At 38.9% G+C, this 25,761-nt stretch overlaps 1 protein-coding gene across 1 annotated transcript in view; it reads left to right on the top strand.

The window, feature by feature from the left end:
* The window catches only part of PLEKHH2 (pleckstrin homology, MyTH4 and FERM domain containing H2), a 132,309-nt gene that overhangs the window by 1,798 nt on the left and 104,750 nt on the right, over positions 1–25,761 (top strand). Inside the window, exon 2 of the mRNA XM_030921765.1 lies at positions 5,693–5,822. Within this exon, the coding sequence (XP_030777625.1) occupies positions 5,700–5,822 (123 nt within the window). The 5' untranslated portion in view covers positions 5,693–5,699. The remainder of the gene's footprint in view (positions 1–5,692; positions 5,823–25,761) is intronic.

Genomic DNA, 25,761 nt, shown 5'->3' with positions numbered 1-25,761 from the left:
GCCACAAGTTATGGTTCATTCAATTTGTAAATGCGGTCCTAGTATACATCCATTTAAACGGCGACTTTTTCTTTAGTCATTTGTAAATACGTGATTTTTAAAATTGAGATCTTAATATAAGTCACAAACTATAAGATTTTTCCTTTTAAAGTATACAGTTCACTGGGTTTTGGTATATTCACAAGGTTGTGTAGTCATCACCAATGTCTAATTCTAGAATATTTTATCACCCCAAAAAGAAACCCCATATCCATTGTAGTCAGTCTCCATTAGCTTCTCCTTGCAGCCCTTTGCAACCACTAACCTACTTTCTGTCCTTTGGATTTGCCTCTTATGGACATTTCATATAAATGGACTCATACAATATGTGGCCTTTTGTGTCTGGCATCTTTCACTTAGCATAATGTTTTCAAGGCTTTTCCATGACTATAGCATGTATTAGTACTATATTCCTTCTTTATGGCTGAATAATATTCCATTGTATGGATATACCACATTTTTTTTTTGAGACAGAGTCTCACTCTGTCACCCAGGCTGCAGTGCAGTGGCAGGATCTCGGCTCACTGCAACTTCTGCCTCCTAGGTTCAAGCAATTCTCCTGTCTCAGCCTCCCTAGTAGCTGGAATTATAGGCCTGCACCACCATGCCCAGCTAATTTTTATATTTTTAGTAGAGATGGGGTTTTGCCATGTTGGCCAGGCTTGTCTCGAACTCCTGACCTCAGATGATCTGCCTGCCTTGGCCTCCCAAAGTGCTGGGATTACAGGCGTGAGCCACTGCACCTGGCCAGATCTACCACATTTTATTCGTTCATCTGATGGTGGGCACAGGCTGTTTCTACTCTTTGGCTATTATGAATAATGTTGCTCTGAACATTTATTTACAAGTTTTGGTGTGGACATGTATTTCATCCCTTGGCATATGACCCCATCCCTTGACATATGACCCAGCAACCTCAATGCCAAGTATAAAGTTACCAATACTTTTTATTGGTATACCAAATGTAAAGTTACTCCAATAACTTGGTAACTTTATATTTAAACTTTTTTTTTTTTTTTTTGAGACGGTGTCTCATTCTGTCACCCAGGCTGGAGTACAGTGTATGATCATAGCTCACTGCTCAAGTGATCCTCCCACCCAGGCCTCCTGAGTAGCTGGGACCACAGGTAAGCTCCCCCACGCCCAGCTTATTTTTCAATTTTTTGATAGAGATGAGGTCTTACTATGTTGCACAGTCTGGTCTTGAACTCCTGAGCTCAGAGATGAATTCTCCCATCTCAACCTCTCAAACTGTTGGGATTACAGGTGTGAGCCACTATGCTGGCCTGTTTAAACTTTTGAAGAACTGTAAAACTGTTTACAAAGCAGCTGTACCATTTTTACATTCCCACCAACAATGTATGAGGGTTCGCATTTCTCTACATCCTCAACAACCTTGTTAGATGTGTTTTTCATTAGAACATCCTATTTGATGTGAAGTGGAATGTTGTTGTGACTTTGATTTGCATTCTCCTTCCTAGCAAATAATGTGCTTGTTGGCCATTTGTTTATCTTCTTTGGAGAAATGTCTATTCAGATACTTTGCCCATTTTTATCTATTTATTTATTTTTGATTTATTATTATTATTGTTTTTAGAGATGGGGGTCTCCCTCTGTCGCCCAGGCTGGAGTGCAGTGGTATGAAGATGGTTCACTGCAGCCTCGACCTCCTGGGCTCAAGTGATCTTCCCACCTCAACCCCCAAGTAGCTGGGACTATAGGCATGCACCACCATGCCTGGCTAATTTTTTTGTTTGTTTGTTTGTATTTTTGTAAAGACAGGGTTTTTCCACATTGCCCAGGCTGGTCTCAAACTCCTGAGCTCAGGCAGTCTAACCGCCTCTGCCTCCCAAAGTGCTGGGATTATAGGCATGAGCCACCATGCCCAGGCCTTTGCCCATTTTTTAATTGAGTTATCTTTTTTTTAATCATTGAGTCCTGAGTCCTTTATATATTCTAGACACAGATCCCTGAGATATATGATTTGCAACTATTTTTCCCATTCTGTGGATTATCTTTGCACTTTCTTGATAGTGTCCTTTGAAACATAAAAATTTAAAAATTTTGATGAAGTCCAATTTATCTATTTTTTTCTTTGATTCCTTGTGCTTTAGGTGTCATATCTAAGAATCTGTTGCCTAATCCAAGGTCATGAAGATTTATATCTGTTTTCTTCTAAGAGTTCAGAGCAAGCTTGTCCAACCTGTGGCCTGCAGGCCACATGCAGCCCAGGATGGCTTTGAATGTGGCCCAACACAAATTTGTAAACTTTCTTAAAGCATTATGAGATTTGTTTTGCTTTTTTTTTTTTTTTTTTTTTTTTTTTTTAGCTCATCGGTTACCATTAGTGTTAGTGTATTTTATGTGTGGCCCAAGACAATTCTTCTAAGGTGGTCCAGGGAAGCCAAAAGATTGGTTTAGAGCTTTGGCTGGTACCTGTAAGTTTGTGATCCATTTTGTATTACTGTGTATATACGGTATGAGGTATGGGTCCACATTTATTCTTTTGCATATGGATATCCAGTTGTCCCAGCATCATTTGTTGAAAAGACTATTCCTTCCTCCATTGAATGACCTTATCACTCTTGCCAAAAATCAATGTGAGGCTTTAATTCTGGACTTAATTTTGTTCTGTGTAGATATCTATATATCTATCTTTATGCAAGTACCACACTGTGTAATCAAGCTACTGTATAGCTTTGTAGTAAGTTTAGAAATGGTAACATGTGAGTCCTCCAACTTTTCGATTTTGTTTTGTCTATTCTTCAGCCCTTGAATTTCCGGGTGAATTTTGATCAACTTGTCAATTTCTACAAAAAATGCAGTTGAAACTTTGATAGAGATTGCATTGTGTGTGTATAGTCATTTGCAAGTATTGCCATCTTCACAGTATTAGGTCTTCCAATCCATGAATATACAATTTCTTCCATTTATTTAGATATTCTTTAATTTCTTTCAGTGATGTTTTGTAGTTTTCAGTGTACGCATCTTGCACTTCTTTTGTTAAATTCATTCCTAAATATTTTATTAGTTTTGATGCTATTGTAAATGGAATATTTTCTTATTTTCATGTTTGGATTTTTCCTTCCTAGTGTATAGAAAAACAACTGACTTTTATATGTCGATCTGATTTCCTAAAACCTTGCTAAACTCTATAGTTTAGTAGTTTTTTGTGGATTCCTTAGAATTTTCCATGTACATGATCACGTCATTTGTAAGTAGAGATAGTTTTATTTCTTCCTGTCCAATCTAGATGGTTTTTTATTTTATTGTCTTGCCCTGGCTATTATCTCTATTACAATGCTGAATAGAAGTGGTGAGAAAAGACATCTTTGTCTTGTTCCTGATTTCAGGGAGAAAACTGTCAGTCATTTACCAGGAAGTGTGATGTTAGCTGTGGGCTTTAGTAGATGTCCTCTATCAGGATGAGGAAGTTCCTGTCTATTTGTATTTTGTTGAATATTTTTATCATGAAGGGGTGTTGGATTTTGTTGAATGTTTTTTTCTGTGTCTATTGAAATGATCATCTGGTTTTTGTTCTTTATTCTAGTCACATGGTGCATTACATTGATTTCAATTTGTTGAAAAATATGCACTCTTCATATTATTTTTAAAACTGTAGACATTTTACTGTAGGACATAAGCAAGTTATTTTACATGTAGAGCAAGAATTGACCAATATTAACCTTTTGTCCTTTATATTATTCACATGGTGCTAACCTTTTGTCCTTTATATTATTCACATGGTGCATTACATAGATTGATTTCAATTTGTTGAAAAATATGCACTCTTCATGTTATTTTTAAAACTGTGGACACCTTACTGTAGGACATAAGCAAGTTATTTTACATGTAGAGCAAAAATTAACCAATATTAACCTATTAACAAATGGGTAAATAGACTCCTCTTATTGCTTAAGCTGAAGAGTATCCCTACATTTCTGCCAAATGATATGATAGTTCAAGACTTAAAGATGCCCCTTTCAGGACTACTTTTCATTTTCTAGTATTGCATCCATATTTTCTTTCCCTGTTTACTGTAAAGCTAATAAGGAGAAAAATGATGCAGCCCCAGAACTGTGAACATGTTTGTGATTGACAAACTGCATTATCTACTCCTAAATCATTGCTAGTAAATGCCAGTGTGAATCATTAATCATAAATGCTAATATGGGTAATGGAAAAGGTTATTAAGGTTAATCTCCTTAGGAAAAACCTCAGAAAACAATGGGGTGAGGATTCTATGAAAACAAAGAAATGAAAAGAGAATGACTTCCAGCTCTACAGTAATATGTTTCCTTTAAATTAAGGCTAGAATTTAGGGACATCTGAAGGCTTTAAGAGGTTGGGGTGCTCTTAATAAATGTTGTAGTCTTTTAAGAATAATTCTGCTTATATTTATTTCTCACGTACTGAATGATATTGTCAGTATTAATGTGAAAATTGATTTAAGTACAAAACAGTCTTTATGCTAGGAAAATAATCTTTTAGTGGGTTTTTAGCAGCATAAAGTTTTTAAAAACTGGTATAGGATTAGGGAGGGTGCTATATTACACTAAATACTGGGAAAATCAATGTGGTTATATTTTTAGAAAACAAAAGAATAGTATACTTCAACTGCAGTTCCATTCCAGGGCTCTGAAAGTTTTGCCGTCACAGTTCTTCTTAACTGAGGCTTTCATTCCTAATGTAAATTTCATAGCAGGGCAGTTCATAGCAAGGGGAATTCAGAAATACATTATTAGGCTGCTTATTAAAAATAGCCTGATAAAATATTACCAAACATTTAAAACTAGTTTTATGAATCTCAGAGCCAGAAACCATCATGCTTCCAAAATCAAGTAACACTTCAGAATTTCAGAACCAATTCCCTTGCATCTTGTCCTCTCCCTTACAGTGCTTCTCCCTGCAATTAATCTCCTCCAAAAGGAAAGTTAATATGGAAAGCACGAATTCCAGATTTACTTCATATGGCTAACTCCAAACTGCATGTTCATATGCCTTCTCTTACATCAAATAAAAATTATGCAAACTTGTCAGGATCACAACAACTTACCCTTAAATACGCCAAAGTACCTCTGGCTTGAAAGAGTTAACCTGGACCTGGCCAAATTGAGAGTGGTGATAAAGAATCATTATAGTAAAAATCCAAACTGTAAATTGTAGCCATTGAATCAAACTGTAATACTTCCTTAAATTTCAGAATATGGTAACGTTATGAGCTGATAGATTCAAACAATCTTATCTGTTAGGCACAGCTAAAATAATAACACCCTGTGTTTATGTGGTGGTGTTATGCTGTCTGTTGTTCTACTAGAAGTAGCAGTACTTCATTTGTTCCTCACTACATATCCACAAGGAATAATGGTTTGTTGCCAACATGTCCCTTTTTCTGGACTGGCTAAACTGAGACCTAGAAAGGTTAAGTAGCATAGTTGGGCTCCAGCCTTAGTCTCCTATTTCCCACTAAGTTCTTTCTGTAAGCCCTCCCCAGTTCTGGAATTCGCCTTAGAATTTAAAACTTGTACATGGATCTCACTAGAGAGTGATTAGAATGTGTACATCGGATAATTTAACAAATTATCCTGAATGTTAATTGTGTTGTACCACTTGAATGTTTTTTTTTTTTGTTATTTTGGTTTTTTTTTTTTAGAATAAATATGGCAGAGCTTTCTGAGTCAGAAGGACCAGTAGATTGGAAAGAACGATGCGTAGCTCTGGAGTCCCAGCTCATGAAATTTAGAGTTCAAGCGAGCAAGATACGAGAGCTCTTAGCAGAGAAGGTAAGCTTTCTCCCTAAGCTTTGTTATTAAATGTCAGCTATTGAGGGCCTGTTTCATATATATTAAACAATCTCAGTACTTTGCGGGTTGGATTTAATTTTTGTCAAGTGTTTGAAGCTATATTTGGCATATTCTTTGCCAGTGTTAGGGTAGATTGGACTTTAAGACAAAAAATATTTATTTGCAAATGCTAGTGGCATATGTGAGGACTGTGTGTGTTTGATGAATGTAGACTTCATTCATTCCAGAGAGAAAGCTATAATTTATTTGATTTTATTACAGGAGTATGACAGCTTTGATCTACTAAATGTTTATAAAAATCACATTGAGGGGATTATAGAAAAAATTATCTATTGGTAGTAAAATGTGTTTATACCGTATTTGAAAGATGTATCTACTTAGGAATCTGTGTTGACTAAGTGTATATTACTAAATTCTCGCCTGGGCTAGAATTGAGTTTAACATGATTGTATGCTTTTCTAATCATGTAATTAGAATTTCATTTATATTATAGGAATTTTTTACAAGTATGCGTACAAAACCAATAGATTTGTTCATTTATTCATTCAACAAATATCCTTTGAGGGCTAATTATGTGTTAGACACCATTCTTAATACTACAGTTATATATGTGAAAAAGACAATCCGTGTTCCTATTTCCAGGGAACTTGAATTCTAGACCTGTGCTGTCCAATACAGTAGCCCCTAGCCACATGTGGATGGATGTTCAACACTTCAAATAAGCCTAGTTCGAATTGAGATGTGTTGCAAAAGTAAAATAAATACTGGATTTCAAGTTTTAGCATGAAAGAAAGAATGTAAAATATCTCAGGAATAATTTTTATATTGATTATATGTTGAAATGTTATTTTGGATATTGGGTAAAATAGGCAATATTAAAATTAATTTTACCTACCTCTTTTTACTTTTTAAATGTGTGTATTAGAAAATTAAAAAATACACCTGTGGCTTATATTATATTTCTATCGGACAGCACTGTCTGTATGAATGGATGAATGATATTAGTGGTTATTCAAAATTGATCAGAAGAACTTACAGGTGGTTTCTGAAACAATAGTCTGCATAATCCTTTTGGGATAGAGACTGCTACATGTCTCATATCTCCAAAAAAGGTATTAAATATTCTTTTCATTGCTAGCCAAGAATCTCTTAGTGCAGAATTATTCTAATAAAATTCAGTGAAACATCATTCAGTCTAAGCTTGCATATATATCATCTCAAACTTTTGGGCTTTAACATCTTTTAGGTGAAAGACTAAAGTTATCCTTACTCACTTTAGGTCAAGGATGACTCAGTAGTCAATCAATGAATCAATCCCAAACTTCAGTGTGCTTTATTTATTGATATTACAGCAAAAGTATAGCTTATAAAATCCCAGTTTGAGTATCGACAAGTTGGAGAAGTTTTTTCTAACATAACTTAGTGACTCATCTTTTATCTTTTGCTCTTCTCTCAATGAAAATCATTTTCCATGTTGTACTGTGATTTATCTGGTATTTTCCAACAACCCCAACTGCCCCATACAGTGATTTTTGTCAAGATTCACCAATTGTGTCCTTGTTACTAAACCTCATAGACACTTCCCAGTTGTTGCCTAAGCCTCTCAGCAGTTGACACTGTTGACCACAGGATCTCTCTCAAAATTTTCCTGGTTTTCTTGACTTCTGTACTTGTTTGGCTTCCTTATGGACTAAGTAGAAGGTATCACCTTATTTGGGTTCCAATTAGTTAATCTTTAAATTCTAAATTTTTTGGCAACATTTGTTCTGTTCTTTAGAAAGCATGTTGCAGCAAGTTTCTCAATGAGTGCCCATTTAAAAAATAATACAAGTGTTGTTATCTCCAATAATTTCTCTATAAGTAAAATGGCTTTTTTATTATTAATTTTTATGCTATTAGATTGAATGTTTTCTTTGTCAGTGAATGAGCATTGATAGGAATATTATTTCAGAATTGCTGTTCTAGTTGTGGTTTCTTTTTCTTTAATTTTCTTTTTTCTTTTTTTTGGTCTGTAGTTTGTATCTGTGACATAAATTCTTTGGCAGATCTAAGAAATGGAATTATTCTGATGTGTTTTACACATTGGAAAGTAGATAAATGTGCCAGGTTACTCATGGCTTCCCAGTAAATATATTCAACACAAAAATATGAATAAGGATTTTCACAATATTTTCTGTTATATTCTATTATGATTATTTTTCTCAGGTTTAAAAATTTATTGTTGTCTCCATCCATGTTTTAATGAAAATATCTAATATTTATTGATTTATTATGTATAGGATAAGCACTGTATAGGTATGATTTATTTAATTCTTATAACAACTTGTGAAGTAATACATTTTGTTGTGCTCATTTTATAGATTAGGAAACTGATGCTTACTATGCCAAGAAATCTTCTAAGTGCTTTAAATATATAAACTTTTAAATCCTTTTAACTATCCTACGAGGTAGCTACTAATATTATCCACATTTACAGAAGAGGAAACTTAGGCATAGAAAAGTTATTTAACTTGACTGAGTTCACACCAAAAAGTGAATAATGGAGCCAAGATTAAAACCCAGGCATTCTGCCTTTTTAAGTCTGAAGGCTTAGCCATCACCCTCTACGGCCTTTCTAATTTTCACCTTCCTTGCCTTCTCTGATATATCTATTCACTCATCCATTCTGTCCTCTATTCAGCCATGCAACATAAAAATCTACTTCTGCTTGGGGGCAGGTACCTGTGTGTGTATGTGTGTATGTATGTATGTAATATTAACAATTTACATAACATTACTTATTTTTCTTTTTTTTTTTTTTTTTGAGACGGAGTCTCGCTCTGTCGCCCAGGCTGGAGTGCAGTGGCCGGATCTCAGCTCACTGCAAGCTCCGCCTCCCGGGTTTACGCCATTCTCCTGCCTCAGCCTCCTGAGTAGCTGGGACTACAGGCGCCCACCACCACGCCCGGCTATTTTTTTTTTTTTGTATTTTTTAGTAGAGACAGGGTTTCACTGTGTTAGCCAGGATGGTCTCGATCTCCTGACCTCGTGATCCGCCCGTCTCGGCCTCCCAAAGTGCTGGGATTACAGGCTTGAGCCACTGCGCCCGGCCAACATTACTTATTTTTCAAAGCAAACCCCATGGCATTACTTCTGAGTGCCAACTCGAGTCAAATGTTGCATTCCAGAGACTGGTCTGGTCCTATCCACCTCTTTGGTTTTGTGTTAGCACCAGTCAGCCCCAGGGCTTCTCCCGAATAGTGCTCTATACTTTCCCCCTAAATGGATGCAGGCCCAAGGCTGAAGATTCTTGAGAGAATACTAATTTGGTTCTTTAGCTCTTTGCCAGGAATTGTGGCCAACTTCTCTTTCCTGCAACAGTTCTAGTTCTTAGTTCCACTTTATTGGTTATGGGTATAGGAAGCTGACCCTTGGGGCCAAATATGGTTCCTAAGTCTTTACTGCAACCATCAACTAGTTTAAACCCCACAGTAACCCTATGAGGTGATTGTTATTATCCTCAATCTGGATAATTAACATTAAGGCTGAGAGTAATTGAGTAGCATGCCCAATATCACACAGCTAACAAAAAGCAGATCTGCCGTTAGACTGTAGATCTTTCAGACTTGTGATGTAGCTAGTAGAGTGTCTGGCACATAGAAGTAACTCATTATTATTTTCCTGTGTCTTTCTGTTTTTTTTTTTTTTTGAAATGGAGTCTTGCTTTGTTGCTCAGGCTGGAGTGCAGTGGCGCAATCTCAGCTCACTGCAACCTCCACCTCCCAGGTTCAAGCGATTCTTCTGCCTCAGCCTAATGAGTAGCTGGGACTACAGGCACATACCACCAGGCCTAGCTAATTTTTGTATTTTTAGTAGAGACAGGGTTTCCCCATATTGGCCAGGATGGTCTTGAACTCCTGACCTCGTGATCCGCCCACCTCAGCCTCCCAAAGTGCTGGGATTATAGGCGTGAGCCACCGTGCCTGGCTTTTTTTCCTGTGTCTTTCTGAATGGACACACTGGTTAAGTGAATGGGGAGGTGACCTAAATGTAATTACATTTGTGTGTGTGTGTGTGTGTGTGTGTGTGTGTGTGTGTGTGAGAGAGAGAGAGAGAGAGAGAGAGAGAGAGAGAGAGAGACAGGGTCTCACTCTGTTGCACAGGCTAGAGTGCAGTGGCGCAATCTCGGCTCACTGCAACCTCCACCTCCTGGATTCAAGTAATTCTCCCACCTCAGCCTCCCAAGTAGCTGGCATTACAGGCACGGGCCACCACATCAGGCTAATTTTGTATTTTTGTTAGAGACGGGGTTTCACCATGTTGGCCAGGCTGGTCCTGAACTCTTGACCTCAAGTGATCTACCCATCTCGGCCTCCCAAAGTGCTGGGATTACAGGCGTGAGCCACCGTGCCTGGCCTTAAATGTAATTACATATTGATAGCAGATATATTTCTGAATTTTTTAAGGAAAAATATGTGAGATGATCTAGGTGTTTTTATGATTAGAGATGAATTTCAATTATATATGCCCTATATTTTTGGAGATGAAGTTGGAGAATACATGGGATCTTTTAGAAAAGTTGTTTTGCGCCTATTTTTTTCATCACAGTTTCCAAGTAACTTAGAACATTGAAGCTTGTGAAGAAAAAGGCCTTATTGAAGCCTTGGGCAAATGCTGCTGTAAGTGGGAGAGGTCTTTAGAGGAATTTAAGGAATGGTGTTGGAAATATCCCTAGTATGCCAAATATAAACTCTTCAGGGAAGCTGAGATTTAAGTAGTTTTCCTACTTTACAATATTACTAGTTAGTTTTCTGAGTCAGGGAGGGAAAAGGGAAAGTTTCTTTGTAAGTTGAAGTGAAATGTTATTTCCTTAATAGAATTTATTTCTTTTTTTTTTTTTTTTTTGAGACGGAGTCTTGCCCTGCTGCCCAGGCTGGAGTGCAGTAGCCGGATCTCAGCTCACTGCAAGCTCCGCCTCCCGGGTTTACGCCATTCTCCTGACTCAGCCTCCCGAGTAGCCGGGACTACAGGCGCCCGCCTCATCGCCCGGCTATTTTTTTTTTTGTATTTTTTAGTAGAGATGGGGTTTCACCGTATTAGCCAGGATGGTCTCGATCTCCTGACCTCGTGATCCGCCCATCTCAGCCTCCCAAAGTGCTGGGATTACAGGCTTGAGCCACCGCGCCCGGCCGTTATTTCCTATGAGTTAGATTTTCAGTGAAAAGGAAAGGGAGAAAAATATGAAGAATTTTCCCTTTGGACATCAGCATGGCTCGCATAACCTCATGCTACCTCTACCTGATGTGGCATTGCCATTTGGAATTTCCTGCCACTTGGCATTTCTTTTGTGAATGTGATCCCCTTGAAGCAGCCTTGGATTGTGTCATAGGAATAAGGAGTCCTTGGACAGCATAGCATATGCTTTTACCCAACAATCCAGTACAATATCATGATTAACCTATTTAAATTATACATTCCCTCAGTTACTCTACTGGCTTGCCTAATGTTTCACAGTGTCTAATGGAAATTCTACATATACTAACAATGAGACTGTACAGGCTAATTTAAATGTCACATCTTTGGTTACTGGTTGAAGATATTTATTATAAAAACATAAAATAATGTTTGGTGGTAGAATGTTTCACGGAGTCTGTGGGGGAAAAGACAGGAAGAGAGACACGTGGCAGGGAACTGCTGTCCACATCAGTGGATGTGAAGATCCTACAGGATTCCACCTAAATTAACCAATCCATTAAACAAATTTATTTGTGTACAATCCCTTTAACAATGAGAGGCTCTATGAGTATACAGGCTCAATGGCAAATTTCCCTCTGCCACTTGTTGCTAAGTTCACTTTGGCTACAGAGGGTACTTCTGTAGTAGTAAATTAAGCACTAGGCTTAGAATTTGCTGCTTCATTTTGTTATTACATAATTGGCCTGTTCATAAAATACTTATTTTTGTCCAAAGCCTGATATGGGACAATAGATCATTTCAGGTTTGTTTTTCTTTTTCCTTTCTTCCTTTCTTCCTTTCTTCCTTTCTTTCTTTCTTTCTTTCTTTCTTTCTTTCTTTCTTTCTTTCTTTCTTTCTTTCTTTCTTTCTTTCTTTCTTTCTTTCTTTCTTTCTTCTTCTTTCCTTCTTTCCTTCTTTAATTCTTTCTTTCTTTCTTTTCTTTCTTTCTTTCTTCTTTTTTTGAGACGGAGTTTTGCTTTGTCGCCCAGGCTGGAGTGCAGTGGTACCTTCTGCCCCCTGGGTTCAAGTGATCCTCCTGCCTCAGCCTCCCGAGTAGCTGGGACTACAGGCATGCACCACCATGCCCAGCTAATTTTTGTATTTTTAGTAGAGAATGGGTTTCACCATGTTGGCCAGGCTGGTCTCAAACTCCTGACCTTAACTGATCTGCCCACCTTGGCCTCCCAAAGTGCTGGGATTACAGGTGTGAGCCACTGTGCCCGGCCATTTCAGGTTTCTTTTACTGACTTAAGATAGATTGGCTATGGAATTGGCCCAAGGTTTACATTATATTCTATATTGTGAAAGTATAAACTTACATGAATATTATCTGCATTGCTTTCTTGAGTATATTGCAAAGTTATTGTCCAGCTTGAATGATTATATTAATAGAAACAAATAATCACTCAAAAGCAAAGCATTACCTTTCTTCTTTTCTTTTTTTCTTTTTTTTTTTCTTTTTTTTTTCGAGATAAAGTCTCACTCTGTCGCCCAAGCTGGAGTGCAGTGGTGCGATCTTGATTCACTGCAACCTCTGCCTCCCGGGTTCAAGCGATTCTCCTCCCTCAGCCTCCCAAGTAGCTGGGACTACAGGCATGCACCACCATGCCTGGCTAATTTAGGGTTTCACTATGTTGGCCAGGCTGGTCTCAAACTCCTGACCTCGTGATCTGCCCACCTCGGGCTCCCAACGTGCTGGGATTACAGGCGTGAGCTACTGCACCTGGTCAGCATTACCTTTCATACTACTCTTATATTTAAACTGGTTTTAAAATAATCTAAGTTTTATTGGATATACCTAATGTATATTTACATTAATGCAATGTGAAGTGTTCAGAATTTATAATCTGTAATATAGATTGTGAAAATGTAGTGATTACCCTTTATCAAAGTTTATCCACACATCATAGTTTTTTGGAGTTAAAATCTTTTCATTCATTTGTTCATTCATTCGTTCATTTTGTTCAGTAAACATTGAGTTTCTGTTATGTGTATTCATTATGCCTTCCTCAACCATCGTTGTATAAGTAAATCATCCAACATCTGGAGAGAGAGCACTTAGTTTTTTCTAGTCAGTGGCAGAATTCTGTTAGAATCTCAGATTTCTTTTTTCTTTTCTTTTTTTTTTTTTTTTTTTTGAGATGGAGTCTTGCTCTGTTGCCCAGGCTAGAGTGCAGTGACGCTATCTCGGCTCACGGCAACCTCTGCGTCCCGGGTTTAAGTGGTTCTCCTGCCTGAGCCTCTCAAGTAGCTGGGATTACCGGCACCCACCACTGTGCCTGGCTAATTTTTGTATTTATGTAGAGACAGGGTTTCACTATCTTGGCCAAGCTGGTCTTGAACTCCTGACCTTGTGATCCACCCACCTCGGCCTCCCAAAGTGCTGGGATTACAGGTGTGAACCACACACCTGGCCCTCAAATCTCAAATTTAGCCTCTCTTGGTTATATCTCTATCCCTTTGTTTCTTTCTGTGATAAGTTCCTTGATAACATGTAACTTAGCATTGTTCCTGTTATGAATGTTATGCCTTTAAGTTACAGAGAGAAGATTTCTAGGCTGAACAAATAGCAGACAAAGGACAGAAATCGAAACAAATGCTTTTCAGCTAAGATGTGTGTGTGTGTGTGTGTGTGTGTGTGTGTGTGTATTTGGGACTCTGATTTTCATATAGTTCTGTATCACTATACACTGTGTGCATCTGGCTTATAAATTCTATAGCACCTGTGGTTCAACTAAAAGGGCATTAGGGAATCAGAACATGAAGACTGAAATTCCAGCCATGTACAAGGCATGTTCATTCTGAACATCAATTTCCTAATCTCTGTAATGGGAATAACAATTCCTGTCTCATAGCATAGCTGTGAAATAGTGTATTTGAAAGTTCCTGGTTCCTAAACACTAATTTGAATTTTTAAAAAGTTATCTTCTATTCCCTGAATTATCTTTCTTTCTCCTAGGATTATTTTCCTGTTTTTATGTTTGTAATTACTTTTCAGGTTGCAAACTTTTCTCAAATGCCTGATGATTTTTAGTGTTCTATTTATATTTAAGAATAGGACACCTGCAAAGTGGCAGTTATGTATAACTGGTCATTTGCTGGTTAGCAGTCAATCTTTTCTTTAGTGTGAGTGGGTGGGAGAGTACCTGCTGGGAGGTGAGCTCATAGATGCCATAGCTGTTGGACTAGTGCACTCCAGTTCATTTTTTCAATTTCGTGAGAGAAGAACTTTTCCATTTTTTAGGAAGTAAATGCTTAGCTGCTAGACATTTGGCAGATGGGGATAAGAGAGAAGGTTTCAAGGAATTAGTTGACTCGAAGGGCCACAGATTTTCCATTAATACCTACTGTTTTCAGTCCGACATATCACTCCACCTCTAGGTCTTTACAGGGCTCTGCAGGGCATTTGGCCCTTAGGAGGAGAAGCTCAAGCCTTATTCTCCAAGCCTTATTCTAGGCTATGCTACCCAGAACTCTGCTACTCTAAAAATAGGGGGATTAATTGACTATATGCATATTTAATGGTAAGCTGCCCCTTCACCCCCAACCTCCTTTATCCCACTTGGCTCCTAAAATGCTAGCACCCACCCTTTATTCTACAGGAGGAGACAGAAGTCTCTAGGGACTCCATGAGTCCAGGAGGAAAGAAACAGTGATGCTGACATCAGTAGTTCCCCAACAGGGAGCCCAACCAGAACACCCATGGTTAGGTTTCCTGGTCAATAAACCCCACGTATGTGCTGAAGTTTTTAGTCAGCTTTTTAGTCCTTCACCCTTAAACCTAAGTAGCACATCATGGATGACCAGACATCTGAAGAAAGCCTCTACCATGAAAGATAGGGCACAATCAGAAAAAACCAGCATTGCCTATATGGGGAAAAGTAAGCAAAACAAAATGAGCAAAACTCTATCATTGAATATTCTCAGAGAGAAAGGAAAGGGTAGTGCATCCATGAAACAGGGAGTATTCAGAGAATAAATCAGGGCTCTTAGAAACCCAAAAACATCGTAGAAAAATATGGCAAACTTAAGAGCAGGGTTGAAATATAAACTTAGGGAAAGTTCCTGGGAAGTAAAGCAAAACACTAAAGAGATGGAAAACAGGAGAGAAAAGATGAGAAATTTAGAGGTCCAGTTCAATATGTCCAAGATTCAAGTAATAGGAAGACTGGAGGGGAGAAAATAAATGAAACAATACAAGAAAGTTTCCTAGAATTGAAGCATACAAGATTCCAAGTTGAAAGTGTCTATCAAGCACCTATGATAACAGATTAACATAATTTCCACCTCAAGGTACATCATAATGAACGTTTAGAGTATAGAGATCAGGCCGGGCGCGGTGGCTTATCACGAGGTCAGGAGATCGAGACCATCCTGGCTAACACGGTGAAACCCCGTCTCTACTAAAAAATACAAAAAACTAGCCGGGCGAGGTGGCGGGCGCCTGTAGTCCCAGCTACTCGGGAGGCTGAGGCAGGAGAATGGCATAAACCCGGGAGGCGGAGCTTGCAGTGAGCTGAGATCTGGCCACTGCACTCCGGCCCCGGAGACAGAGCGAGACTCTGTCTCAAAAAAAAAAAAAAAAAAAAAAAAGAATATAGAGATCAAAAAAAAGATTCTGCAAAGCTTTCAGAGAGAAAAAATAGGTCACATACAAAGCATCAGGAATTGAAATGGCTTCAGACCTTTCAAATGCACCACTAGAGATTAGAAGATGATGAAACAATGTCTTCAAAATTCTGAAGGAAAATTATATCAAACCCAGAATTCTGTACCGAGGCCAATTATGAATTTTATTTGAAGGTAGAATGAAGATATTTTGAAGACATTCAAGGTCCCATGTAACTTCTCTGAGGACTCTCCAAAAGGAGTGCTTTATTAAAAGGAGGAAGTAAACCAAGAACGAGGAAGGCATGGGATACAGGAAACAGGAGATTCTATAGGGCAGAGGCAGAGAGGGGAGCCAATTGAGCCTCCTGAGTAGCTGGGACTACAGGTGTGCACCACCACATCCAGCTAATTTTTTTGTATTTTTAGTAGAGATGGAGTTTCACCGTGTTGGCCAGGATGGTCATGATCTCTTAATCTTGTGATCTGCCTGCCTTGGCCTCCCAAAGTTCTGGGATTTCAGGCATGAGCCATCGCGCCCGGCCGGCCTTCTTTATGTTATTCAGTAAGGTTTTGAGAAACATAAAAACAAGCACAAAGTAAATCCAGTTGCGAAGTAAATGGGCTTGTTTAGTTTTCTCAGGGGACATGTTAATAGGATGTTTCCATGGAAATCATTATCTAAACAAAATAACAATTTATTGTGAGTTTTCAGAATGCGTCGCAAAGAATCAAACCTATTTGCTGCATATATTTTGATGTTAGATGTGCTTGGGATCAGGATTGTTATATCTTCTTGATGAATTGCTTCATTTATAATTATTGATTCTCTTTATTGCTAGTTTTGTCTGGTTTTAATATTGTTTTAAATTAATATTTGGGTCTATTTTTCTATCTCTTTAATTTCAACCTCATAGTGAAATGTTTTAAATATGCTTTTTGGTTTTTTGAGACAAGGACTAGCTCTACCACCCAGGCTGGAGTGCAGTGGTGAGATCTCAGCTCACTGCAGCCTCTGCCTCTCCAAGCTCAAGCTATCCTACCTCAGCCTCTTGAGTAGCTGGGACTATAAGTGCATACCACCATGCCCAGTTAATCTTTGTATTGGTTTTTTGTTTTTTGTTTTTGTTTTTGGTAGAGATGGGAATTTGCCATGTTGGTCAGACTTGTCTCGAACTTGTAAGCTCAAGCTGTCTGCCTGCTTTGGCCTTGCAAAGTGCTGAGATCATAGGCATGAGCTACCATGCCTGGCAAAATTATGCTCTTTTAAATAGTGTGTAGCCAGATTTCTTTATCCAACTACAGAAATAATATATTTAAATATATCTGAAATCAAAATAAATGCATTCTATTTTCTGTATGTCATGTTGATCAAGTTTTCTTTATCTCTCCCTGTTTCCATCCTTCTTTCCTCCTGGTATTTTTGGAAGCTCTAGATTGAATTTATTTTTCTTTTTACTTTTCTTTTCTTTTCTTTTTTCTTTGAGGCAGAGTCTTGCTTTTGCCCAGGCTGGAGTGCAGTGGCGCGCAATCTCATCTCACTGCGGCTTTTGCCTCCTGGATATAAGATTGGCATGCTCAAAACAAAAAACAAAAACAAACCACATTTCTTTATGCCAACAGCAACTGACTTTAAAAAAGCATAATAGAGATAAAAACAGCAATTAGAATAGCAACAAAATTTATACCAGTCTAGGAATTAACAGAGATGATGACATTTTTTTTTTTGAGACTGAGTTTCACTGTGTTGCCCAGGCTGAAGTGCAGTGGTGTGATCTCGGTTCACTGCAAGCTCCGCCTCTCGGGTTCACACCGTTCTCCTGCCTCAGCCTCCCGAGTAGCTGGGACTACAGGTGCCCACCACCATGCCTGGCTAATTTTTTGTATTTTTAGTAGAGATAGGGTTTCACCGTCTTAGCCAGGATAGTCTCGATTTCCTTATCTAGTGATCCACCTGCCTTGGCCTCCCAACATGCTGTGATTACAGGCGTGAGCCACCGCGCCCGGCCAGATGATGACTGTTATACACTGAATTTCTGTTAAGTGTAACCACTTAAAACTCTTGTCTCTTTAACTTTTTTTTTTTTAATTGCCAGCATTGACTGGCACAGTGGCTCATGTCTATAATCCCAGTGCTTTGGAAGGCCGAGGTGGGAGGATTGCTTGAGGCCAAGAATTCAAGACCAGCCTGGGCAACATAGTAAGACCCCCCCACCCCCATCTCTACCAAAAAATTAAAAAATAGTCTGGGCGTGGTAGCTGACGCCTGTAATCCCAGCACTTTGGGAGGCTGAGGTGGGCAGATCACTTGAGGTCAGGAGTTCGAGACTAGCCTGGACAACATGGCGAAACCCCTTCTCTACTAAAAATACAAAAATTAGTCAAGTATAGTGGCACACGCCAGTAGTCCCAGCTACTCAGGAGGCTGAGGTGGGGGAATTGCTTGAACCTGGGAGATGGAGGTTGCAGTGAGCTAGCCAAGATCGTGCCACTGCACTCCAGCCTGGGCAACAGAGTGAGGCTCTGTCTCAAAAAAATTAAAATAGAGAGATCAAAATTAGCCAGGTGTGGTGTGCACACCTGTAGCCCCATCTACTCGGGAGGCTGAGGCAAGAGGATCGCCTGAACCCAGAAGTTCTGGGCTGCAGTGCTATGATATGATGCCTGGGGAAAAAAAAAAGGCTCGCACAAATACTTTATAACATTATAATAGAACTTCAAACTGGAATGCGGCAAGGAAATGTTGGGGATGATTAAAAACAAATCTGTATAGGATAGTGTGGTGGGGGATTTGGTGAAGGAAAGGTTAGGAAATCAAGAGCAGTGGAGAGCAAGGTGTCAAAACCAGGAACTGCTGAAATCCTTACAACAGCTGGGATTGATTCTTCTTTAGATAACACTTTAGAAACTAGGCATTTTCTAGAACACAAACCAGCACCTTCAATTTAAACTTTCAGGAAACTCTTGAAATTTAGGTAATTATGTATCTTTGATGGACAATGGAAGATGCTAAATGCTACGTGAATCCATTAGAAACCATAAAATGGCAGGTAACCAGAAAGACTTCAGATGCCTCACCTTGTCCTACAGAGAACTAGTGGTTTTTCCAACATTACCACAAAACGACCTACTTTGAAAGCCTAAGGTGGTGTGGGGACGGGTTGGAAATAACACTTGGAGTAGGATGATTATTACAACTGAATGAGATTTTTCATCTTGGAGAGTAATTCAGCCCTCAACAACTCCTTGAGCTCTGCAACAGGAGCAGACTTTTAATTTGTAGTATTAGATGCATTTTCATGAAAAGAAAAAAATACACATTCTTTGTTCAAAAAAACCTTTCTTTGAAGGTTAACTTATCATTGTGCCATTAATACGTTATCATCTATTTAATCTGGAATGTATCTTAGTGATTTTTTTTGTTTTTTTGGGGGAGGGGGTATAGAGTCTCGCTGTATTGCCCACGCTGGAGTGCAGTGGCATGATACTGGCTCACTGCAACCCCTGCCTCCTGGGTTCAAGTGATTCTCATGCTTCAGCCTCCTGAGTAGCTGGGACTATAGGCGTGTGCCACCATGTCGGCTAATTTTTGTATTTTTGGTAGAGATGGAATTTTGCCATGTTGGCCAGGCTGGTCTCAAACTCCTGACCTCAAGTGATCTGCCCGCCTCAGCCTCCCAAAGTGCTGGGATTGTGGGCATGAGTCACTGTGCCCAGCCTATCTTAATGATTTAAATGGACTTTTTTTTTTTTTAACCTCAAAACAAATCTGTGTAATACATTTATTTTTGGTATATGTTTATACAGTTTGTGGAATGGAAAGTTAGGAAAAGCTCTGTACTTTTTTTTTTTTTTTTTTTTTTGAGATGGAGTCTCGCTCTGTCGCCCAGGCTGGAGTGCAGCGGCGCCATCTCCGCTCACTGAAAGCTCCACCTCCCGGGGCCATTCTCCTGCCTCAGCCTCGCGAGTAGCTGGGACTACAGGCGCCCTCCACCACGCCCAGAGAATTTTTTGTAGTTTTTTAGTAGAGATGGGGTTTCACCGTGTTAGCCAGGATGGTATCGATCTCCTGATCTCGTGATCCTCCCGCCTCGGCCTTCCAAAGTGCTAGGATTATAGGCGTGAGCCACTGCGCCCGGCCGCTCTGTACTTTTTATGAGTATACTTCTTGAAGCTGAGACACTGAATTTCTCCATTTCACTTCCAAGGACTGAGAGCTAAGAGAAGATATTCCTAGAAGCTGCATGTCAAAATGAGAGTGGCTTCCAGTGGAATGATGACCAGATAAGATGATCACAGGAATAGAGGATTATCTTTACAGGTCGACACATAACAGGGTAACCTTGGGGTTATCTATTGCTGCATAAAAAACTACTTCAAAACTTAGCAGCTTTATTGATTTAGCCATTCCACGATGTATACATATTTAAAAACATCATGTTGTACACAATAAATATATACAATTTTTGTCCATTAAAGAAAACTGTAGTGGGCTGCGTGCGGTAGCTCACGCCCATAATCCCAGCACTTCGGGACGCTGAGGCAGGTGGATCACCTGAGGTCAGGAGTTTGAGACCAGCCTGGCCAACATGGTGAAACCCTGTCTCTACTAAAAATACAAAGAATTAGCCAGGCATGGTGGCAAGTACCTGTAATCCCAGCTACTTGGGAGGCTGAGGCAGGAGAATCGCTTGAGCCCAGGAGGCAGAGGTTACAGTGAGCCGAGATCATGCCACTGCACTCTATCCTGAGCAACAAGAGGGAAACTCCGTGTCAAAAAACAAACAAACAAACAAAACAAAACAAAACAAAAAATCCTTAGTGGCTTCAATTAACAATCATTTTATTTGTTCGTGATTCTGTTGGTGGTTCTTTTACTCTGTTTGACGTGGAATGGGATCACTCATGTGACTGCATTCAGTTGGCAAATCAGCTGGAGGGTGGACTCACTGCGGGTGCTGGGACAGCTGGGTCTGGATATCCAAGATGATTTCACTTGGATGTTTAGGTCTGCTGGCCTCCCGTCTCAGCCTTCCAAGTAGTTGGGATTACAGGTGTTTCCAAGAAGTTGGGATTACAGGCGCACGCCGCCACACCTTGATTTCACTCACATATCTGATGCCTCAGCTGGGAGTGGTGAAACTACTGGAAACTATCCTAGCCACCCTGCTAAACCGATCCTAAGGCAGCCAGATCTTTTTCCATGGTGATTGAGGGCTCCAAGAAAGAGCAAGTGGAAGCTGCAAATCTCTTCAGGCTCAGTCTCAAAAGGTACAAAGCACTCTTAACAAGCAAAGCCCATCACAGCGTGGCCCAGTGTTAAGGGAAGGGGAAATATCCTCTATCTCTTGATGGAGGACATCCCATGGAAAAACAGCACATGGGATAGGAGTTACTGGATCACCTTCTGGTTGTCTAACATAAACTTGTTTCTGTCTATTGAGAAATTGAATTGTTTTCAAGTTTCACATGTAGTGCACCAGGCAGGTCTGTCTGTACTTCAAGAGGGTGGACCTACCTCTGCAGAAGATGACCTCTAAATGTATTCCCAGTATCTGCAGCATTGATAGACACTGGGCAGACTGGTGTAGGGTGGGGCAGATAATAATTTATATTACAGGTGTGTCTTAAAATTTTAAGGGTAAACACTAAGTTTTGCCCTCCTTCTTCCATGTCTACAAATGTGCCTATACTTTAAATTATAACACATACATATATAATATAAATTGTCCTTGCAGAAGCTAAAGTTGATACAATATCATTTTCTGTCTTCTGAACAGTGATCTTCACATTATTCGACTACCCATTGAATATTTCTTCATCTTCCTTTGTATTATTATCTTGAGCTTTCATTTCATTTTTTAAAATAAAACATATAGGCCTTAGGCAATTATTCTGCACTGTACAGGGAGTGTACTTTTATCTTTCAGCATAATTGTGCTATTCCTATTTGCTCACTTTTTTTCTTCTGCTTCTTCCCATTACTTTGAAGTCTCTGCATATCTCTTAAATCTGGTAATTTATATTTTTCACGCTCATACGTATTAAATGATACATGAATTCTTTGTACAATTTTTCATGTTATGAGCTCTCTCTTCTACTGGGTTCAGAGTAGAGTTTACTTCATCTATATTATCTATTGCTGTATTAACAACCCTAAAATTTCATGACTTAAAACAACTATAAACATTTATTATCTTGCACAGTTTCTACAGATTAGAAATTTGGGAGCGACTTAGCTTATGTCTTCGATGAGGCTGCAGTTAAAATGTTGGTCTGGGATGTAGTAATCTGAAGGCTTGACTGGAGCTGGAGGGTTCACTTTCAGTGGTTCACCAAAATGGTTGTTGGCAAATTGGTATTGGCTGTTGGTAGGAAGCCTCAGTCCCTAAGTGTATGGATGTCTCCACAGGACTGCTTGAGGGTTCTCACAACATGGTGGCTGGCTTCCCTCAGAGCAAGTCATCCAAGAGAATGCAAGGTGGAAGATGCAGTGCGTTTTATGACCTACCCTCAGAAGTCATACTTCATCATTTCCACAATATCCTGTTGGTTGCAAAGGTCAGCCCTATGTTGTGAAGGAAGAAACTACACATGGGTGTGATTACCAGAAGGTGAGGATCGTTGAGAGCCATTTAGAAGCTGGCTACTGAACCATCTATTGAGTTTTTTCTCTTTCAGTGACTGTGCATTTCTACATTTTCAAGACTTTTTTTTCTTTTTTTTTTTTTTTTGAAACAGAGTCTCACTCTGTTGCCTGGGCCTGAGTGCAGTGACTTGATCTCATCTCACTGCAGCCTTGACCTCCTGGGCTGAAGCGATCCTCCCACCTCAGTCTCCTGAGTAGCTGGGAATACAGGTGCATGCCACCATGCCTGGCTAATTTTTGTGTTTTGTTTTTTTTTTCTTGTAGAACTGATGTTTTTGCCATGTTGCCCAGGCTGGTCTCGAACTCCTGGGCTCAAGCCATCCGCCTGCTTCAGCCTCCCAAAATGCTGGGATTACAGGTGTGAGCCACCAAGCCTGGCCAAGACTTTAAACTGGTTTATTTTCCTGCCTGCTTGTTCTTGTTTAACACCTTCCTGCTGTTTTTCTTCTTTTTTTCAATTCTTGTCTTTTAAAAAATAGATGTCATTCTCATTTCATCTCTTTGACAATCCTAAACATAAGAAATCTAAAGTCTTTCACATGGTGTTATCATTTTTATTTTACCGGACTAAATTGGTCTTTTGACCATTGATACTGTTATCTGTATTTCTTAGTTTTCTTTGTATGTTTTGGAATTTGGGGTTGCAAGGTACTTTTTTTTGTTTTTGTTTTTTTGAGACAGAGTCTCACTGCATTGGAGTGCAGTGGCGTGATCTGGGCTCACTGGCAATCTCTGCCTCCCAGGTTCAAGTGATTCTTCTGCTTCAGCCTCCCAGGTAGCTGGGACCACAGGCACGCACCACCACACTCAGGTAATTTTTGTATTTTTAGTAGAGACAGTGTTTCACCCTGTTGGCCAGGCTGGTCTCAAACTCCTGACCTCAAGTGATCCACCCACCTTGGCCTCTGAAAGTGCTGGGATTACAGGTGTAAGCCACTGTGCCTGGCCTGCAACGTACTTTTTAAAAAAATTTTTTGGTCAAGTTAATTGAGTACATATGTAAAAGTCACCCTTTTGGGTGTTTAGTTCAAAGAGTTTTGCCAAATATACACGATTCCGTAACCACTACCACAATCAACATTACACACTTTCCATCACCTCAGAAATTTCCCTCCTATGCCTTAATAGTCTGTCTTCTTCTCAAACTCTAAGCCCTGGCAATCACTGATATAGTTTCTGGACCTTTAGTTTTGCCTATTTTAGAGCATCATACAGTATGACATAAGGTGTATGGTTTTTAGTGAATGGCCTCTACCATTTAGCTGTATTCTTTATTTCTCTTAAGTAGAACTTCTGGGTCAGCAAAAGAATTGATAAACTCAACACATAATGCTTTAATGAGAAATCAAGGTGAAAAGGAAGAAACTCTTTTTTTTTTTTGAGACGGAGTCTCACTCTGTTGCCCAGGCTAGAGTGCAGTGGTGTGATCTCAGCTCACTGCAACCTCCACTTCCTGGGTTTGAGTGATTCTCATGTCTCAGTCTCCCAGAAACTTTTAAACATCAAAATGAGGAAAGGTAAAAAGGATTTGAAACAATGACTAGTATTGAAAATAAGCAAAGAAGATACAATATACAGATAAAAGAAGCCCCTGAAGAAAAAAATCAAAACAAGGGAATGAAACAAATGCAAACAGTATAATTTAAGAAAAGTTTACAGAAACTTAAAAAAGCAAAATGTTGCATATTGAAATAGGGGATCATGTGGCTGAGAAGATTAACCTAGAATGACTTACTTCAAGGCATATTTTTCATCAAAATACTGAATGTTAAAGAAAAAGAAAACATTCTTTAGGTATTTAGGCAAAAATAAAAACATGACCTTTATATCATTAGGAGAATAAAATTATGTTGTTACACTGATAGTAATGCTTTATGCCAGGAGAACACGGAATACCATGTTTCAGATATCAAGGAAAGCACATATGATCCAAGGTTTTTGTGTTAAGCAGAACTGGCTTTCAACTATAAAGGGCATGGGAAGCAGCTATTAGCAGTTAAAGAACTCAGAAAATATTGTTCCTAGGAGTTCTCCCTAAGAAATTTAGAGAATGAGGTTCAGACAACTAGCATCACTAGGGAGATTGTAGTATGTGATGGCTATATGATCTGACAATGAAGATAGAGTAAACCAATAAAAATTGGAAAAAAATTGCATATTTTAAAGTGTATTTCTGAACCCAATTTTGTTCTATTCATCTAAGATGTCTGTTTTTACCCAAATATCATTCTTATGACTACTATTGCAATTTTATAAGTCTTGATGTCAGGTATTATAAATATTCTATTTTTTTTCTAAGTTGTTTAGGCTATTCTAGGTCCTGTGCATTTCTATGCCAATTTCAGATTCTTCTTAATTTGTGCAGAAAGGCCTGCTAGGATTTTGATTAAGACTGGGTGGAATCTATAGGTCAATTGGAAGAGAACTGACAATAATATCGAGTCTTCTGACTCATAGTTTAACTCTCCATTTATTTAGCTCTTCTTTAATTTTTCTAATCAGTATATTGTGGTTTTCAGCATACAAATATTGTGCTTATTTTGTTACATTCATACCTAAGTATTTTATGGTTTTGATACTTTTGTAAATGCTACTGTTGTTTAACTTCTAATTTCAACTGTTTATTGCTCTTATTTTTTTTAACCTTTTTTTTTTTTTTTTGAGACGAAATGTCACTCTTGTCCCCCAGGCTGGAGTGCAATGGCACGATCTTGGCTCACTGCAACTTCTGCCTCCCGGGTTCAAGCGATTCTCCTGCCTCTGCCCCTGAGTAGCTGGGATTACAGGCATCTGCCACCATGCCCAGCTAATTTTTGTATTTTTAGTAGAGACAGGGCTTTACCATGTTGGCCAGGCTGGTCTAGAACTGACCTTAGGTGATCCACTCACCTCGGCCTCCCAAAGTGCTGGGATCACAGGCGTGAGCCACCACGCCTGGCCGTTTATGGCTCTTATATAGAAATACAGCAGATTTTTGTATATTGACCTTGTATCCTATGACCTTAATAAACTCATTTATTAGTTCTTTTGTAGATTATTTGGGACTTTATGTGTAGATAGTCATGTCATCTGTGAATAAATATTGAATTATTTCTTCCATTCCAGTATATACGCTTTTTATGTTTCTTTCTTGGCTATTACATTGGCTAGCACCTGCAGTAAAACCTTGAGTAAAAGTGGTAAAACGACATTCTTGTGGGGGAAATCATTCAGTCTTTCCCATTAACTATGATGTTAGTTATAGGGTTTTTTGTAGATACCTTTTATTAGGTATCAGAAATTCCTTATATTTTTAGTTTGTTAAGAGATTTTTATTGTGAATGGATGTTGAATTTTGTCAGATGATTTTTCTTCGTCTATTGAAATATTTCTTTTCTAGCCTCTTGACATGATGAACTACATTGGTTTATTTTTCAGATGTTAAAACAACCTTGCATTCCTAGGATA

This window comes from Rhinopithecus roxellana, chromosome 17, assembly GCF_007565055.1.
Source record: "Rhinopithecus roxellana isolate Shanxi Qingling chromosome 17, ASM756505v1, whole genome shotgun sequence".
Taxonomy (NCBI): Eukaryota; Metazoa; Chordata; class Mammalia; order Primates; family Cercopithecidae; genus Rhinopithecus; species Rhinopithecus roxellana.
This window is presented reverse-complemented; position numbering and strand designations above follow the sequence as displayed.